This window comes from Phaenicophaeus curvirostris, chromosome 4 (assembly GCF_032191515.1).
Source record: "Phaenicophaeus curvirostris isolate KB17595 chromosome 4, BPBGC_Pcur_1.0, whole genome shotgun sequence".
Classification (NCBI taxonomy): Eukaryota; Metazoa; Chordata; class Aves; order Cuculiformes; family Cuculidae; genus Phaenicophaeus; species Phaenicophaeus curvirostris.
In genome coordinates this window covers 68,855,194-68,875,612 of record NC_091395.1, presented here as the reverse complement: position 1 = coordinate 68,875,612, position 20,419 = coordinate 68,855,194, and the positions used below count along the sequence as shown (strand labels likewise).

Below are 20,419 nucleotides of genomic sequence, written 5' to 3'. Positions count from 1 at the left end.
CATTGATCAGGGCCACTTGTAACACCTGCTAGTGTCTCCTCTAGAAGCACAATCAGTTTTATCTCATCTAAACACATTTTCCTTTAAGGTTGGTTAGGTGATATTCAAGATACTGCTGTAACTTTCAAGCTGAGGTATACATATTGTTATTGACTTTTAAAATACTTTCTATTCCTTTTGCCTTCCTGCCTGCTCAACTATGTGAGCAGACAAATCCTAAAAGGAAGGTTTATCCAAGATGTATAAATAGGATTACAATCTGTCCTCAAATTAATTAAATTATATAATGTTTTAACCAATTAATATTTTCCTCTTTTTCAGAACAGCCACTGGATATTAAATACATTTTTTTAATTTCAGACACGCCTATTATGTGCAGCAGCAATTATTTTTTTATTGCTGTTACTAAATATCTATTCATCCTTTTCACTGAAAGAATAAGACAGTACAAGTGCATTATCGCGCTGGCTCAATCTGTCTCTTGGTCACATTTATTTGTTTTGGTGAGCCATTGTGTGTTCATTAGGTTAAAATAGTGAATACGCATTTTTTCCACAAGAATTGCAGTGTTCTGCAATTTTCCCAATTATTTCCATTTTCTCATCTTGAAAAAAGGGAAGAGATCTCACGACAAGAAGAGAACAAGTAAAATTCAAAACTTCCTTGATAACTATAGAAGAATCTATTCAGTTATTTTACTTATACTTGCTTGCATGTACCTTGGGAGTCCTTGTTATTTTGACTATATGGGCTGCCACATTTCTGTTTCATTGTCATACAGCCATATTTCTGCTTAATAAACTGGGAAACTGAAATTAAAGGTATTTCCGTAATCATTCTTAGTTCAGATTTCCATCCAAATTACAGTTAGTAAACATGAACATGAAATCTGTATACACAGGTCATTGCCGAAAATGTGAAAACTTCTACATGTGTGAGAAAAAATGTCTACTCTAATCAGACATTTTATAGACAGTAAAGTGTATAAAGTACAGGCTGGGGAGGGAGTGTTCCTATAATGCAGAAGACACTGAGAAGTAGGGCAAAAGGAAGGAAGGACATCACTAGGCATTAAGAACAGTATGCACAGTGAGTCAAATAAAAGAAATAAAATACATTGGTTTGGGTTCCTTTCCTAAGTTCTTCAAGCTATTGTGATTTTGTCAAAATAGATAGGTTATTCATTTTTGTCCATTAAAATATGCCATTTGTGTGGAAAACATAGTACTTCTTCTTAGTGAATTTCTATGTGATAGCATGTGTTATCCTCAGTTGTGTTATCCTCAACTTATCTAATTAATATCAATTATAAAACAAAACTTTTTCCAGTTAGCCTATGTATTTCAGGAGACCGTGGTTCATATTTGTGTGTACAATATTTGCAGTCTATAGCTTAAGTGATTCTGTGCATCTGTTTTTCAGCCACTCATTAAGCTGTTAATTTGGAATGTAAATACCTGTGAGGATTATGAGCGCAGAACCTGTCTGGATTTAGGTCAAACGTGTCATGACTAAACTTTGTTTTCTACAGGAACGATCGCAGTTCTTATCCCACCAGCACTGCTTTGCCTCAGTTCAGATCAGGTCTATTATACATGTCTGCAAAGGTGATATAATGATTTCTGAATAGCCTACTTGTGCAGGGAACATTTTTAACTGGCAGAGAAGTTGTTCCCTTCCTCCCTCCATATTTAGAGGCTGTCTGGGAGTTAGTCCTAAGGCAATACTTTGAAGAACTGCAAAGCAGCCACAGGATCTAGTCCAAGTTACATCACGAGGACGGAAAGTCAGAGAACTCTATTTCACTTCTATCTAGAAAATGGATATAGCAATAAATGATGCCAGTTGTCTTAAAATTATTTTGAAGTTAAAATAGTGATTATTTGCAAAACCCTTTTGAGACCTTCCCTTGAAAGGTACTGCTTACATTTTACATTAATGGTTTTGGCTAACTTACTGTCTTTCAGAGAAGCAGTTTATTTTCTTTGTCCAAAGCAGATGGAATCTCTTCACACTGTGTATATGAGCACTGAAAAAAATGAAAGGAAGTGAACACATTCTATGGGATTTGACATGGTCCAAGAGTGATTACAAATTTATAATCCACTTGGGGGACTTTGCTGATTTCTTAAGCAGCTTGAGTGGTTTATGAACAGCATGCAATTTCATTGTGAATGTCAGATTAATGCTAGATGAATGCTTTAAGCAAAATTTATGCTGTCTTAGGTCAATTTATTTAACCCATTGAAATGTTTTTATATTCTGTTTTATGGTTTACATTACTAAGTATAGAATATACATTCCTTTCCTTGACAGATTGACAATATACCTATTAAATTAAATGCTGCAGCTATTTTAAGAGAGGGCGCCCTCTATCAGCGGAAAATGGAACAGGAGCTCAAGAGGTATAACCGTACTTCTTTCTCGGATTACTTTTCACGTCCCTGGATATAAAATAATTAACCATATTAAAAATAATTCCAAGGAAACTAAAATAATGGATCTGCTGGAAGGTATTAGGAAGGTTTTCTATAAACATGGCTGACAAAGAAAAATTGTACTGAAATGAAAGTCTACATTAATTGTTGTACTGTAGATGCTATAATGTGACTCTGTTCTGATTTAGCACTCCAGCTACTGTCCACTTGCAAACTCCAATAAGCATCGCTTATTCCATTTTTTGCAATTCCCCAGAACAAATAATTAGTCAAATACACATCAGTTTCTGCGTCCATCATAAAAGATAAATATATATTTAGCCAAAATATTTCATATACCTTCATTTTCCAGCTCGTGCCTCTGGTACTGGCTCCACTTGTGAAAGCTGCAGTTGAGTGGGGGAACTCCTTCGTATGGTGGAAGAGTTAAGGGAGGAGGTAAAGAGGCTGAGGACCATCAGGGAATGTGAGAGGGAGATAGACCAGTGGAGCAGTGCCCTCTCACTAACTCAGTGGGCTGCTGGAGCTGGTGTGTCCGAACACCATCCACCTGCAAACTGCAAGGTTGGGGTTACAAGAGATGGGGAGTGGCAGCAAGTTCCTGCCAGACGAAAGAAACCTGCTCCCCTCATCCAGACACCAAAACCACAGATCCCCCTGGTGAACAAGTACCAGGTGCTGCAGGTGGAATCCAACCCTGAGGATGATGGCTCCCACAGCCTAGAATCTTTCCCTAGGCCACACCATCCTCAGAAAAAGATAAAAACATCCTCCATTAAGAAGAAGAGGAGGGTGATTGTTGTAGGGGACTCCCTCCTAAAAGGAAAGGAGGGACCCATTTGCAGACCAGACCCGCTCCACAGAGAGGTCTGCTGCTTACCGGGGGTGTCAGGGAAGGAGGTAGCTAGAAAACTTCCTTCCCTGGTCCACGAGACAGACTACTATCCTCTGATAGTAGACCAAACTCGTAATGATGATTTAGTAAACAGAAAGACCAAAACCATCAAGAAAGACTTCAGGGCCATTGGGAAAATGGTGGAGGGGTCTGGGGCTCAAATACTATTCTGCTCCATCCCAAGGCTAAATAGAGGGGAGCTGGAAGTCGGGAAGAAGAATTCGATTAATGCCTGGCTCTGAGCCTGGTGTGAGGAGAGGGGCTTCGGCTTCTTTGATCATGGGGTGGCTCGCGCACCCCCAGGCTTTGTTGCTAAGCATAGGACACGTGTGTCTCCTAGGGGGGCTAAAGCCCTTGCTAAAAACCTAGCTAAGCTCATAAACCGAGCTTTAAACTAGATGTGAAGGGGGAGGGGGTTGAGCCCAGGCTAGGCGAGCCTGGACGTGGGGCACTGGTGATTCGGAGTGAGCATGCTGGTGAGGACCACCAGTACATCACCACACAGAAAGTGGGGGTGAACACACCTGGGGGTGCTAAGGGAGATACAGGCACTCTGGTGCTAGCTACTCCAGTTACCAGGCAATTGGGAATGAACTCTGTTCCCTCTAAGAGGGCTGAAGGCTCAGCAGCTCAGCTGAAGTGCATTTACACCAATGCACGCAGCACGGGGAATAAGAAGGAAGAGCTGGAAGCTGTTGTAAGGCAAGGAGCCTGTGATGTCGTTGCCATCACGGAAACAGCTATGGTGGGGTACAAACTCTTCAGGTGGGATAGGAAGGGCAGGAGAGGAGGCGGGGTAGCCCTCTTTGTAAGGGAGGACTTGGACTCCGTTGAGATGGATTGTGGCGATGAGGAGATTGAGTGCCTGTGGGTTAAAATCAGAGGAGCCCACCAGAAGGTAGATTTTGTGATGGGAGTCTGTTACAGACCACCCAGCCAAGGAGAAGCAGCTGATGAGCTCTTCTATAAACAGCTGGGGTTAATCTCTAGATCAATGCCTCTTGTTCTTGTGGGAGACTTCAATCTTCCTGATATCTGCTGGAAGTACAATAGAGCAGCAAGGAAGCAGTCTAGGAGGTTCCTGGAGTGCGTGGAAGACAACTTCCTTGCACAGTTGGTGAATGAACCAACAGGGGAAGGTGTCCTCCTGGACCTGCTGTTTGTGAGCAGAGAAGGCCTTGTAGGGGAGGTGGCAGTAGGTGGAAGCCTGGGACAAAGCGATCATGAGATGATAGGGTTTTCAGTCCTAGGTGAAGTGAAGAGAGCAGTTAGCAGGATAGTAGCATTAAATTTCCAGAGGGCAGATTTTGAACTCTTCAGAAGGCTGGTTGGCAAAGTCTCATGGGAGACAGTACTTAAGGGCAAGGGAGCCCAGGAGGGCTGGGAGCTCTTCAAAAAGGAAATCCTAGCAGCTCAGGAGAAAGCCATCCCCATGTTCCGGAAAAAAAGCCAGCAGGGGAAAAAACCAGCTTGGTTGAACAGAGAGATCCTGAGTGATATCAAGAAGAAGAGAAATTTTTATGGGCTCTGGAAGAGGGGTCAGGCCTCTCAGGTGGACTACAGGAGGGAAGTGAGATTGTGTAGAGGAAAAATCAGAAGGGCTAAGGCTCAACTAGAAATCAGATTGGCAAAGTCTGTGAAAGATAACAAAAAATCTTTCTATAATTATAAAAATAATAAAAGGAGGACTAGGGAGACCATACAGTCCCTACTGGATGCAGAAGGAACAATAGTGACAGGGGATGAAGAAAAGGCTGAGGGACTTAAAGCCTTCTTTGCCTCAGTCTTTAATTGTAAAGAAAGTTGTTCCGTCTGTGTACAAACCCAGGAGCTAGAGGAGGAAAATGAGGCTCCCATGATCCAAGAGGAGGTGGTCAGAGACTTGCTAGCCCAACTAGACACCCACAAGTCTATGGGGCCGGATGGGATTCACCCAAGGGCATTGAAGGAGCTGGTGGATGTGCTGGCCAAACCCCTTTCCATCATCTTCCAACAGTCCTGGAAGACTGGGGAAGTCCCACTGGACTGGAGGCTGGCTGATGTGCCCATCTACAAGAAGGGTCGCAGGGAGGACCCAGGAAACTACAGGCCTGTCAGTCTGACCTCAGTGCCAGGGAAAGTCACGGAGCAGGTGATCTTGAGTGCTATCATGAAGCACATGCAAGAGAACCAGGTGATCAGGCCCAGTCAACATGGGTTCACAAAAGGCAGGTCTTGCCAAACTAACCTGATCGCCTTCTATGACAAAGTGACTCGGCTGCTGGATGAGGGAAAGGCTGTGGATGTATGTTCCTGGACTTCAGTAAAGCCTTTGACACAGTTTCTCACAGCATTCTGCTTGAGAAACTGTCAGCCTCTGGCCTGGACAGGCGCACACTCTCCTGGGTGGAAAACTGGTTGGCTGGCCGGGCCCAGAGAGTGGTGGGAAATGGTGTGAAATCCAGCTGGAGGCCAGTGACAAGTGGGGTTCCCCAGGGCTCATTGCTGGGTCCAGCCCTGTTCAATGTCTTTATCAATGACCTGGATGAAGGCATCGAGTGCACCCTTAGCAAGTTTGCGGATGACACTAACCTGGGTGGAAGTGTCGATCTGCTGGAGGGTCGGGAGGCTCTGCAAAGGGATCTGGACAGGCTGGACCGCTGGGCAGAGTCCAACGGCATGAGGTTTAACAAGGCCAAATGCTGGGTCCTGCACTTGGGGCACAACAACGCTATGCAGTGCTACAGACTAGGAGAAGTCTGTCTAGAAAGCTGCCTGGAGGAGAGGGACCTGGGGGTGTTGGTTGACAGCGACTGAACATGAGCCAGCAGTGGCCCAGGTGGCCAAGAAGGCCAATGGCATCTTGGCTTGGATCAGAAACGGTGTGACCAGCAGGTCCAGGGAGGTTATTCTCCCTCTGTACTCGGCACTGGTGAGACCGCTCCTCAAATCCTGTGTTCAGTTCTGGGCCCCTCACCACAAGAAGGATGTTGAGGCTCTGGAGCAAGTCCAGAGAAGAGCAACAAAGCTGGTGAAGGGGCTGGAGAACAGGCCTTATGAGGAGCGGCTGAGAGAGCTGGGGGTGTTTAGCCTGGAGAAGAGGAGGCTGAGGGGAGACCTCATTGCTCTCTACAACTACCTGAAAGGAGGTTGTGGAGAGGAGGGTGCTGGCCTCTTCTCCCAGGTGACAGGGGACAGGACAAGAGGGAATGGCCTCAAGCTCCACCAGGGGAGGTTTAGGCTGAACATTAGGGAAAATTTTTTTACAGAAAGGGTCATTGGGCACTGGAACAGGCTGCCCAGGGAGGTGGTTGATTCACCATCCCTGGAGGTGTTTAAGGCACGGGTGGACGAGGTGCTGAGGGATATGGTTTAGTGTTTGATAGGAATGGTTGGACTCGGTGATCCGGTGGGTCTCTTCCAACCTGGTTATTCTATGATTCTATGATTCTTTCTTCTGTGTTTTGTGATCAACTACATTCCAAATTTGATACTCGAACTTGTTTGTGAGTATATAAAATACCTATCCATTTCTCTCACAGTAAGATATGGAGGACTGAGAGTGTGCTGCTCCACAAGGCAAGATGAGCCAGGAGCTGAAGTTACAGCAAGGCATGTAGAGGCAGTGTTCTCACTGACAGCAGGTCAGTTCCATCGTACCCCAGTGAGGCAGCAGAGTGGCTCCAGTGACAGGCAGCAGGGTCAGGCAACAGCCCAGTGATGGCTCTATGAGTCTACAGTGATGAGTCAGGGCTGAGGTCAAGCCAGGAAGCCAAGTCAAGAAGGCAGGGTCATTACGGGACCAGGCTGGGTGCAGGCATACATAGAGCTTAGGCAGGGACAAAGGCTGTTAATGTCAGCTTAAATGTGGGTCCCAAGAAAAAACTCTGCACATAGACAACAGGACTTTCAGTAGCTCTTCCTCACACAGTTTTTCTCACTCCAGTCTGATCCAACGTTATACACTTGCCCTGCAACAGAGCTGTCTTTGAATAGAAGCAACTAAATCCTAGACAGGAGTGGGGAATAAGAGGTTGCAGGTCCTTTTGGTGCATTTATGGGTCTAAGGAATCTTGATATAAGGACTTCACTGACATAAGGAGTACCTATTCAGCAACATACGTTTCCAGCAAACATGAACTAGGGAGAGGGTGACTCTTGAATGGCAAGTGCAGGTTGTATTCTATAACTAGAAATATAGAACATTTTCACTAATATTTTTAACAAAGTTAAAACCTATATCATGTTATCTTAATTTAGTGTTTTTTCCACTCCACCTACCTTAGCACGCTAAGTAACAAATACTGTTAGCATTTTAAGTTCCAGAATGATTGCCTAAGGCTGATTTAGTCATTGGACCTTGGTATATGGGTTAGGATTTTAGCAATATGATATTACATATAATTCAGCTTCTGTCATCATCTGTGTATATATATTGAGGTTCTTTTATGTTACATATGATACTGTTCACTCTGTCTTGCAGAATTTTGTTCCACTCAGCAAAGGAATAGATTTTCTCTGTAACTTAACACTGTTTTATATAGAGCTTTAAACTTCAGCTGCATTTAACATACAACAGATAGATACATATATATATGCATTGAGAAGCAGCAGTAAGGTACAATTCACTGCAGTTTTGTGTCTCTGCCTTAATTCTTGGCTCGTTTGATCCTCTGTTGCAGAACATTGATGGGCCTGCCTCGGGGCTTTGTTATGCTTTTCTCTCTTAGCCAAGCACAAAAAATAAGAATATGGTTTTGCTTAATTGCTGAATATTTCTTTGTTCATTATAGCAATGTTATTTAATTGACAAAACACAAAACAGAAACAGAATTAAGCAGGAAAGTTTTTAGTTCTCTGTGATAAAGTGGCCAAAAAGATTGCCAAAGAGAAAATATATTTGTTCTCTCTACCTTTAAGAAAAGTAATCCTCTGAGAAAACATAGATCCCTTCAGCTCGATTCTCCTTGCTCCTTAGGAGAATCCATATGCAGCTAAAGTTTACCCTCTCTTGGGGCTTTGTTTTACTGAAAACTTTCAGGTCTGTGCCCTTATGCACCTTCTTGAGCCTAGTTTTCCCAGGCTGTCCACACAGTCAGAGCACCCCTTCGACCAGAATTAACATATATCTGTCAAATGACTTTGTGATGACTGCCTTTTTCCTATACAAAGTTCTTATATCACAATAAACTGAAATGTTTTACAAAGCAAGGTATGGCTGCAGAGTCAAATCCTTACAATAGTATACTCTTGCTTCCCTCTTGCAGAATTGAAAATTTGCTACAAGGGGCTCGAGACCCATCTGAATTCTTGGAATGGCAAAAACAGACGCGGGGAAAAGATTTGGAAGAGCAGCTGGCTGAAATAGAGTGTAGGAGGCTTCAAGGGAAACTGAGTCATGAAGAGGCAGTTCTAGCCCATCAGAATGTAATTCAAGAAAATAAGAAGAAAGCTGATTTAACGAGAGAAGAGGTAATACATATAATGTGGCTTCAATTTTGGTTACATTCAGTCAGTGCAAAACAGACATACCACAGATGATACCTACTACAAGAAGGTGTAAAAGTTCTATACAGTGTCTACTCACTGGCATCCACAAACAATGAAAAAATAGTGCAATGTACTTTTTAGAAGTATTTGATTGATATCACTTACAAAGTAAATTGAGTATAACATTAAAGCATTCTCCTCTGTATTCATGTCGTTGTGCTTATCCTTTTTAAACAGATACTGAGATACTAAGCACCATTTGTAATGAAGCCACCAATATATGACTAATTTCGTTATCTTGTAAATTGAGAATTACAAATATGAAAGAATTTATTTTCTTAAACTGATATAATTCAATTTACTTCATATTATGTGGCGTGCCTAGATCTCTCTTAGGGGCAGAGAACCCTCCTTGGCTTTATATATTATGGAAAACTGAATATTTATGCCAAAAAGTATTTTCACACAGTTTCTGATCTAGTAAATCACAAAAACATTGCCAGATCTTTTTACTTTTTCCCAAACTCACATTACATTTTTCCCCCTGATTTTCCTATAAACTGAACAAGTGATCAAGAAATAACTAACACTGTAGATTTTAAATTTGTCATAGTCACTATCACGGGCTTTTCTATTATCCCAGTTTGCTGCTGTGCCAGCCAGTACTTTTCTCTTGGCCACCTCTCACATCTGTCACTGCAGCGCCTCAGCAACTTAAGATGGGACCACAAATGTACAAGATTTTCATAAAGACTACACTGCAAAAAGGACACTTGCTTAATGAGCTCTTTCTCTGCCCTTTAAAAAAAAATTTCAGCCTTTTTTTGGCAGCGAGTCTTCACGTCTGTTCAGACAGGCTGCAGCAAGAACTTAAAGCAAATCCTACTACGCACAACTGAGCATAGTGTGATCCCTCACACTTCCAAAATTATTGTAATTATTCACCTCACTTTCAGAGCATGTGTTGTATTTGTTAATAGAAATGTCCCAATATGAATAGATTTGGGGATATAGAAATCAGTCTTGCTCTAACCTGACAGTTCCAGGCAGCTCCATTCACTTGCCAACAGATGCCAGCAGGGCACTTCATCCATACGAAGATCTCCAGAAGTACTCAGCACCAATTCTCCACTCACCAACAGCTACCATGCTGACCCCCTTTCTTCTTTCACAAGTTTTCCATCTAAACCAGAAAGTACAGTAAGGAATCTAGTCTGGGAAAACCCAGTTTCCTGCTTCCTGTTCATTTCCTCTGACAAAGAAGGAACAGGATAGCCAAAAGTAGACTTCCTGTATGTTATAGCGATGTGATTTAGGCCCAAGAAGATCCTGCAGGCACACAACCAGTACCCTTCTTGGCATCTCACACCCAGATCCAGAGATGCCTTTTTTGTCTGCTTTCAGAAACATGTGGAAGGGAAACCTGGAAAACGGCAATGCAAATGTTATGCGTGGCCACTGTGGTTAAATAAAACAGAGAAGGGAGCTTAAATCTGAGTCTCTATGTTGTCCCCACCCAATGTCCTTTGCTGCTTCTGTAGATGATATAATATTTTGAATCCGTTTGTCATTGCACTCTTCCAATGATTTAAGGCACTGAGATCTCCAGTTATCACAAATTTTATTCACCTGTTTGTTTGGAATTTAGAAAGCAGAACTGATGCACCAGTATGCAGAGAAACGTCTACAAGAACAGAAAGAAATGAGAGAGCTGGTGGAGCAGGTCATGGAAGGACACAAGAATGCAAAGCAAGCAAAAATAAAGCTCCAGAAATACAAACAGCAGATAGGTATTTATATATCGCCAGAAAAATCAGTGATGACGCCAAGTGCTCCAAAATTACTTTATCTTTCTTTTGGTGGGCTAACTACATTTTTCTTACAGAAAGGCAAGGGAAGTTAAGGAAAAGATCTATACATTCCCACAAATGCATGAATATGAATGCCAGGATTAAGATTGCACTGGGTGGGTTAGAAGTTCTAAGCTACTGGTCATGGGAATTGTTTAAAAGGGAGAAATACAGCACTCATGTTCTGCAACTCTGTTCCCTTCCATCTAAAAGTAGCATATGTGAATGACTGTACTTTTTGTCAAATCAAGTTATGAAGCTCAGATTCTAGTGATTCATATCATTAAGAGAGGTTTTGCCTAGCAACCACTGTGTAATTATTGTCTTCTCCAGAGAAGACTGTAGCTAAGGAAAGAAAAGCCATCTTCTAGAAAAGCACAAGAGAGAAGAATGTAGCACCTCCTAGACAGACCAGTCCTTACAAGGGAAGGGGAAATAATGTTACTTATCCTCCATTATTCTTAAAGAATTCTTCAGTTAATGCCTTAGCTATTGAAGGCAAGGGAGAAGGCTGTTCTGACTGTCCTGACTGTGTATATTCCAAGGCATTGCCATGTTAACCTCTACTGTTTGAACAGGTTATCTGTAGTCGTGCATATGTTGGTGAGCACACCTTCCTCTGCTTGTGTATCTCCGTACGTGGATCAGGAAGGGTTGAGGCAGGCAAAGGGTGTGAGACACTCTGAAATGGCCTAGCAAAGCCTACAAGCCTCTGCAATTCAATTACTTCTGTCATATATAAATAGCTTGGAAAACTATGAATATTTGCTGTTCTATAATATCCTTTTATTAAGCAATGAAACAGTATGCACTAATTAGAAGGGAAATTACAGAGCAGCAACTCAAAGCATCTACTTTATGTGTGTTTACAGTATGTTTATGTGTTGAATAGAATGATAGATGGTGGAGGTGGGAAGTACTCATTTGTTTCTCTAATCATTCCTCCCACCAATGCCAGACTGCTCCCTCGAGTACCTTTAGATCAGTATTATTATCATTATTCACAAATGCTATGAAATTTCCTCCAGATGGACTACTTGTTAAAATATGCAGCCAACTAACAGAGATTAGTTCTTTTCTTTCAGTTCAGGAAGTTTCTGAAGAAAATCAAGAACTTCTTCGGCAAGCTTTAGAAGAAGAGGAGGAAAAGCTTAGGAAAAGATACGAACTAATTCAACAAATACGAGCTATTGAATCTTTACCAATCCTCAAACACAAGTTTGTTGATTTAACTGAGGTAAGCTCAGAAGGAAAACCTACTGGTTTTACATATGTGAATAACTGTATATTTTTCACACATTCAAAGGAATTGGGTACTGTATGAAGAGATATTGCAGTCTGGATGCATAGCTTTAAGGACAGTGACCCCATAACACAAAGATTAGATCTGAACTAACTTTATAAATTTTATAAAATAAAAATTTTACCAGGAAGAATATTCTGATGGTAAGTGAAATTTTAGTCCCATTGAATGTTCTTTGAATTTTGCCAATAGGATCTGGGTTTCCCAATATCTTTCAAAAAGAGACTGGCAAGTGATTACATGTTCTATCTGTCTTCACAAACTCACGAATTTGTCAGTCCTGGGTGAGGACTGAATGAACAGAAAGTGAGGCCTGGATGAACACAAGGTCTGGACTGATGTGCAGTGGTGGCTGCAGTGGTAATTTCCTGTGCTTTCAAAACTGTCAACATTCAGGTATATGAAAGAGATTGCCAAGAGAACCCCAAACCTGCTGAGCTGTTATGCATGCACTGTGCAAATAATTTGAGTGTTTGTTGTCGTCTGCAGTAAATGTCTCCCACACTTCTTACACTTACTGTCGATGCACAGCAACTGAGATTGTCTGAGACCAGGCTTTGCAATGCCTGCTTCTGCAGAATTTCCAGACTTAGGCAGCCTCTAGAGATGTGTTATCTTGCCACTAAATAGGAAGCAGAGTAGCTGAAAATACTCTTGCATTTTTCTTATCCACACTGAAAGAAGAATAACACAGAATAATATAAAATTGTACTATCAATTTTAAATATAATACTTTTGGTTTTTGCTTTACTTTCATGAGTATTCCAATGTAGATCACAAATTAAAAACAATCCATGCCTATGCTGCAGAAGCTATACAGAAGGAGCAGGTCTTCCTGCTGTGGGGCTGCTGGAGCAGTTAATATGATGCTTTGGTTTTATCTCGTCCTAAAAAGAACCAAGCAAAGCTACTTACTGCCTTTGTAACCACCAGATATATCCCCCATCTCGCTTATCAGATTTTAGAACACATTTAATCTTAAAGTGTGAAATAAGTGAAACAAGAAGAAACTGAGCTCTCCAGATGTCCTATCCTCCATTACTCTCTGTGTTTGCCCTTATGGCTGCTACCATCACCTCTCCACTTCTTTTCCAGCCAAAGAAGGTAACTCTCTTTTTTCAAACCCAGACTTACTCCATCCACTTGTGGAGAAATACTACTGAACCACAAAGGAAAAAGCAGGGAAAAAGTGCTGAATACAAATAATTATTGTACACCACAGAAACTGCAAGCTGTCTGCATGAGGTGCCAAGAGGTACTCCAGTCTATAAGTCATTCACTGTGTCTGATAGAGTTGCACATAGTGTCAGCCCTAAACAGAGCCCTTAGCATGGTCTCACTGCACATTTGTTACCCTGATGATTCAGTCACAAGACACTGGCTGCAAAGCACAATGGTATGAAATCATCAGGTGTGGAAATATCATTACTTTTTCAATCACAACAATTTCTGTAAAATGGTACAGGCTTTCATTCAGGAAAATGAAGGTGACTGGAATGTCAGTACTTTATTATTTTTGAATCTAGTTCATTTCATTGCCACTTACAGTGGCTGTCAAGCCCTCACATACAGCTTCCACTGAAATACTGTTTGTTTCTAAGAATGGAATATGACTTTAAATAAATTCTCCCATCTAGCTCATCTCAAAAGACAAAACAGAAAAACACAGCAGGTTTCAAGTCATAAATGAAAAATTCATTCAAAGTTCAAGCTTATCCTATGGGTAAGGTTACTAAGTGTAAGGCTGCTGAAAATGGAGTGGCTGTGTAGGTCAGACTGCAAGTGCAAGAGAATGGATCTGAATTATATGGATAGACTGTTAGATGGGTAAGAAATTGGCTGGATATCCTACATCCAAAGAGTTACAGTCAATGACTCAATGTCCAAGTGGAAATCATTACAGTGGTATCCCTCTAAGGTCTATACTGGAACCGACACTATTTAATATCTTCCCTAATGACATCAATAGTGCGATTCAATGCACCCTCAGCAGGTTTGCAGATGACACCAAGCTGGGTGCGGTTTGAAACACCTGAGGAAAGAAAACTTGACAGGCTTGAAGAGTGCATCCATGTGAACTTCATGAAGTTCAGCAAGACCAAGTGCAAGGTCCCACAGCCTGGTTGAGACAATCTCCAATATCAATACAGACTGGGGAATTAATTGATTGACAGTAACCCTGCAGAGAAGGACTCAGGAACACTGATAGATGAAAAATTCAATATGAGCTGGTAAGGTGCTCTTGCAGCCCAGAAAGCTGCATGAAAAGAAGCACGACCAGCAGGTTGAGGGAGGGGATGCTCCCCCTCTGCTGTGGTGAGACCTCACCTGGAGTACTGTGTCAGCTCTGGGGCCCTCAGCACAAGAAAGACACGGACCTGTTGCACTGAGTCCAGAGGAGGACCATGAAGATGATCAAAGGACTGGAGCACCTCTCCCGTGAAGACCAGCTGAGAGAGTTGGGGTTCTTCATCCTGGAGAAAAGGCGGCTTCGGAAGACTATATTGCAGCCCTTTAGTATATAAAGGGGCTTATAAGAAAGATGGAGACAGATGTTTTACCAAGGCCTATAGCAACAGGACAACGGGCAGTGGTTTTCAGCAGAAAGAGGGTAAATTCATATTGGACATTAGGAAGAAATTCTTCACTGTGAGGGCAATGAGCCACTTGAACAGACTGCTTAAAGAATTGTGGATGACCCCATGTCTGAAGGTGTTCAAGGCCAGGTGGAGCATTGTGCAACCCGATCTAGTGGAAGGTGTCCCTGCCCATGGCCAGGAGGTATGGGCTAGATGATCTTTAAAGGTCTCTTCCAACCCAAATTGTTCTATGATTCTATATCTCAACTTTACAGTTCCCTTATACTCACTATTAGAATTGCACTCTGAGTGAATTAGCACACTTTTGGTGATAGCTTGCCCTGTTTTTTACTTTCTACAAAAGGCTCTTTCATTCTTAGTGAAATTAAGTATGTATCCATAAAATTCTCATTTATCCACATAATTTTTAAAGCATCCAGTTCTTCCCTTGTTGGCACTTATCTCCTGCACAGCTCTAGGATTTTTCATATTTTAGGAACCACTTCACTGTCTTCACTAAATGTTTTTGAAATGCAGACACTCAAAATATTTAGCCTCTACCATTCTATGTTTCTACAAATTACAAAACCTTTTCCTTTGACTTCAGGTGAATACACCTTGACAGTCATTGACTAGTTTAAATAAGAGGCAAGGTATTATAGAACTTGCTATTTGAAAATTCACTCTAAATTGAAATCTGAAAAAGATACAGATGATCATTTACTATTTCAGTAATTTATGGTAGCACCTATTTTTTGAAGAGATGCAAAAATAAGGACTGCTTACTATTTACTCTTTTATCAGTCTTCTACTGGTGCTACTGATGCCTATTGTTTAAGTCATGTTTGGTACACAGGAAGAGAAAGGGTGGAAGCAGAAGCCAATGAGCCAAAATTGAAGGGTCAGACTCTAGGTGAAAAAACAGTGCTGATCTCCTCTGACTGACTCAACTTTTGAAGCTTTAGAAAGAGAAAATTGAAGGGTCAGACTCTAGGTGAAAAAACAGTGGTGATCTCCTCTGATTGACTCAACTTTTGAAGCTTTAGAAAGAGAAGCCATGGGGACCATAAGTGCAGGAGAGACTCTTGGAAATCTTGGAGGAGTCCCCAGGGATGGCCAACCAACATAAGTTCTCCTTCACTGACAAGCTTGTGTCATTCATTCTGCAGACTAACTCAATAATACTTCCTCTCAGGCACCAATGTTGTAGCAGCAGAGAGCCAATCCTAGTTATTTGTTGTACTCTATTTTGTGGCTTTATTGCCTCTGCCTCCCCACCTTACCGTTTTCTTCATCAGTCTTGGCTTTCCCCCCATTTCATTGACCCACAGCTCTGAAGAGCCAGAGAATGTTTACTGGAGGATGAGTACCTGACTAGACTGCTTAGATGACATCCAGAGAAGAAGGACTAGATTCAGGTCAATTCTTACAGCCAAACTGACAATCTGAGCATCTATCTATGACAAAGCATCCTCTCTTCCTGCTTTTTTTTTCCTTCCCCTTTATGTTCTCTTCGGTGAAAAGCTCGGAAGCAGAAACGCAACTACTATTCTGTCAACATCTTGCTCAGTATTCAGTATAAGGGCTTTTCCTTTCCTACTAAAAAGGATTGCTTTAAAAAATGAAGGCTCTTTAACTGACTAATTTCTCTCCATTAAAAGGATTTTAATGAGTTTTACTTACACATAATTATCATTACAATTTGGAGTGGTTGTTCTTTTGGATTCCACCCCCCTGCCCTCATCATGCTTTCTATGGAACTAAGCAAAGAAAGGTCTTTGTGATTAAAATCCAAATGAGTGTTTCACTCTCAATGTTATACAACCATATAGCAAGAGTCAGGTTATCATCTTAACTTCCTGCACCATGTATTCCCTTACAACATGTCACGGTACAAGATACACACTGAAGATGTATTCCAAAACTGTGTTAAGATAAGTAGAAGATTATTACTTAGTGTGAAATGGATTAAATTTTGCAGAGACAGCTACACAGAAGCTCAATATTTGTGTGGATTTATGCAAGTTTTCCTTAGATGCAGCTGTATAGAAGTGTAGACATAGGGAAAGGAAGCGTGCATGCAAGAGCAAAGGCCGAAATCATCAAGTGTTAGAAAATCTGTTTAGAAATCATCTTTCTTTGTGTGTGAACTAAGGTGCAGAAGGCTTTCATTACATCTCAGAATCAGGCTCATTATCAGTCCCATTGTAAAGTGGATTTTTAAAAGCCTTCAGTAAACATTCATGTTTTAATATTTTAATATTAACTTGGGGGATTAAGATCTGAATTTCCTGGCTAAACATTGTTCAGGCCTAGTCTTTTCAGATAAAAACACTAGATGACATCATAGATCAAATTCCTAATTTTAAAATAGATAAATTAAAAAATATGCATATTTTTTAGTATAAAGTGTGTTCTCATTTTACAAACTAAAACCCATGTAGTTTTACACATTGAAAAACTGCAAAAGTCCTATTAAAACTAAAAGATAAGTCAACTAGAATTTTTTTGGACAGTAAGTGCAGTGTATTTATGATTAATCTATTGTATGTTTCAGTGCTTTATATTTTATAAGCCTTGCATTTTTACACATACAAAAGGTAAGCTCTACACCTTAAAACCAGCTTGCAAATAACAGTTAGGTTAGGGCCAACCCTAATTTCCCGAAGTCAAAATATATTAAGCATGATTAGGAACACAATCAAAATATTCTGGTTTTACTACTTGCTCTCCCCTTGGTATGTGCTGTATTATTTATACTTATATTTACGTTCTCTAGACTGGTGGCCATGGTTTAATTTGTGAAATGTCAATAGTGGAACTACGTGAACGCCTCGCTCTACTCAGAGAAGCACAAAAGGCCGCAGAGGAAGAGAAGAGAGACCAGATAATTCATCAAAAACAAGCTAAGGAACAACTTCTTCTAGACAAACTGGACCAGATTTCCCTGTTCAGAGAAGAACTTGGACGAGCAGCTGCTTTAAAGTCAGTATAAAACAGCATGTGACATTTAAGACATTGCAACTTTGCTAATATTTTGCTAGCCCCTTGAGGAGAAAAACAAGCAGAGAGCAAAATACTGCCTTTTTATAAATCAGCATGACTTTTGTCAAGGATTACACTGCAGCCGGAATTCCCTTTTTATTGAAACTACTTTGCATCAGATTCTACACATCTTTTTCATCATTTTCAGTTTATGGTCGAAGACAGTATGTAGCCTAGTGTTGAGAGCGCTGCTCCAGGATTCAGAGCCAATATTATATATTGAGAAAGAAGCTTTGCCTTTCCTCTGTTCTTTTTCAGCTAATCATAACTAATTTGATTTTATTAGAATCATTCTAGCTTGCTACTTGAAGTGATTTCTTATTTTTCAATCAAACCCACACATTAGGATATAGTTTTCTTCCTTGAACTTCATTCGTTATGCAAAAAGGTAGGCCTTATTTTAGAAGTTAAAAGTATTTTTGGAAGGAGGCTTTCTGATAACAATACTAAGTTATAAATTAAATATATTATAGCAGTAGATCAAAGAGAAAAATCTTTGCTTACAGGCTCTCTGATCAAATTTTGTATTCATTATTCATATTTATTATTTATTATCATATTTATTATTCATTGTCATAAAGGATCCATAACTGTCATAGATGCTTCACATATGCAGAAGACAAGTCCCTTCCATGAAGAGTTTAAGCCAGTTACAAATAAAGCTAAGCAGGAAGACAGGCTGTGTAAAAGTGTAAAGTATGGGATACCTCTTGATCTTCTGCCATTTCTACTGCATCTGAACTATTTGCCATTGTTTTCTTGCAAGCTGTCTTTCATATTTTCCCTTTGTTGAGTTTGAGAGGTCATTCCTTGTCTTGCTGTATTTAATTTGCAAACAGATGCTCAGGATGACATTTTAAAGACATGTTATATCAATATGTTCTGATGATATGAAGACATTTTATACCCTTCAATATACCCTTCAATACCCTTCATCCAAGGGTATTGAAGGAGCTGGCGGATGTGCTGGCCAAACCCCTTTCCATCATCTTCCAACAGTCCTGGAAGACTGGGGAAGTCCCACTGGACTGGAGGCTGATGTTGTGCCCATCTACAAGAAGGGTCGCAGGGAGGATCCAGGGAACTACAGGCCTGTCAGTCTGGCCAATGGCATCTTGGCTTGTATCAGAAACGGCGTGACCAGCATGTCCAGGGAGGTTATTCTCCCTCTGTACTCGGCACTGGTGAGACCGCTCCTCGAATCCTGTGTTCAGTTCTGGGCCCTTCACCACAAGAAGGATGTTGAGGCTCTGGAGCGAGTCCAGAGAAGAAGCAACAAAGCTGGTGAGGGGCTGGAGAACAGGCCTTATGAGGAACGGCTGAGAGAGCTGGGGTTGTTTAGCCTGGAGAAGAGGAGGCTGAGGGGAGACCTCATTGCTCTCTACAACTACCTGAAAGGAGGTTGTAGAGAGGAGGGTGCTGGCCTCTTCTCCCAAGTGACAGGGGACAGGACAAGAGGGAATGGCCTCAAGCTCCGCCAGGGGAGGTTTAGGCTGGACATTAGGAAAAAATTCTTCACAGAAAGGGTCATTGGGCACTGGAACAGGCTGCCCAGGGAGGTGGTTGAGTCACCTTCCCTGGAGGTGTTTAAGGCACAGGTGGACGAGGTGCTAAGGGGAATGGTTTAGTGTTTGATAGGAATGGTTGGACTCGATGATCCGGTGGGTCTCTTCCAACCTGGTTATTCTATGATTCTATGATTCTATGATCAGGCTAAACCCACAACTTCAACCATATCTTAGATTCATGTTTATTGCTGAGATACCAAAGGTGGCTTCTTAAATTCATGTTATTGATTTATCATCCAGTTATAAATCTCAATTACGGAAAGCAGTATTGATGTAGTCATTTAATGAGTTTTCACTAGTTCTGGCTCTAATGTTTGTCGATGATAGTTAATCTCCGAAGACTGAGATTTTACTATGTTAGTACTTAAGAAGATAGTTCAATGAATTTAATGAATCAATAACAGCAGCTGCAGTGGACTGACTGCACAGATCAGTGACCCTGTCTTCTATGGTATATATCAAGAAAAGATTTTAAGACTAAAGAACCTGAAATGGAGTTGAAGCTGGAAATATACTCCAGTCACCAAACATTTGCTGTTGTGAAAGCCTGTGGGAGCAACTCACCGCTTTCCACTAGAGATGTGAACTAGGCGTTAAGAACTTGTGTATTACATGAAACCTGTTTCACTAGTAACTAGTTAAAGAATCATTTATTATGCTAGATGTGCAGGCTGTCACATAGTCCCGGGTTTCTTTCAAATACACTACTTTCCTTAGTTCAGCTACGAAAGTGTTGTGATCTTGAAATAAGCTATGCTTGAATGAGAAGCTAACTTTGGATCACTTTTTGTCCTGACATTTGAAATGTTTTTTAAAACAGACTAGCATGCCAAAGATGGTAGCATCCAAGTGAAAGGAAACATTTAATTTGCAAGCTTCTAGTCAAACCCCTGATAAGTAATACAGTAATTTTAATGGAGCCTTGTTTGCTCTCCAAATAAAGAACATATAAAGTTTCATTATAGATGTTATAAGATATTTCCTTTTGTGGTTCCCAGGCAATCTATGTACATAACTTGAGAGCATCTACTATAAAAAGGCATCTTCAAAGTATACCAGAAATGTTGTTCTTTGGGAGTCTATTTATGCATTTTCATCTTGAATGCAAATTTATGATGTTATTTCTGTTAATATAAAAGCACAGCATGCTGGCCTATTTACAAATGCTAGACATTTGCTGCAGCTTTTATTTCTCTCTAAACAAACTAAAGGCTTTGTGTGTTAAACCCAATTCACAGATCTGGAATCCTGAAATATCTATAAAGTCAATGT

The 20,419-nt window shown here is 41.0% G+C and overlaps 1 protein-coding gene across 3 annotated transcripts in view; it reads left to right on the top strand.

Moving 5' to 3' along the window:
• The window catches only part of CFAP99 (cilia and flagella associated protein 99), a 65,922-nt gene that overhangs the window by 36,296 nt on the left and 9,207 nt on the right, over window positions 1-20,419 (top strand). For all 3 annotated transcript variants that reach the window (XM_069856454.1, XM_069856455.1, XM_069856457.1), the window contains 5 exons: window positions 2,317-2,405; window positions 8,580-8,784; window positions 10,451-10,592; window positions 11,738-11,889; window positions 17,314-17,519. In XM_069856454.1, the coding sequence (XP_069712555.1) occupies window positions 2,317-2,405; window positions 8,580-8,784; window positions 10,451-10,592; window positions 11,738-11,889; window positions 17,314-17,519 (794 nt within the window). The remainder of the gene's footprint in view (window positions 1-2,316; window positions 2,406-8,579; window positions 8,785-10,450; window positions 10,593-11,737; window positions 11,890-17,313; window positions 17,520-20,419) is intronic.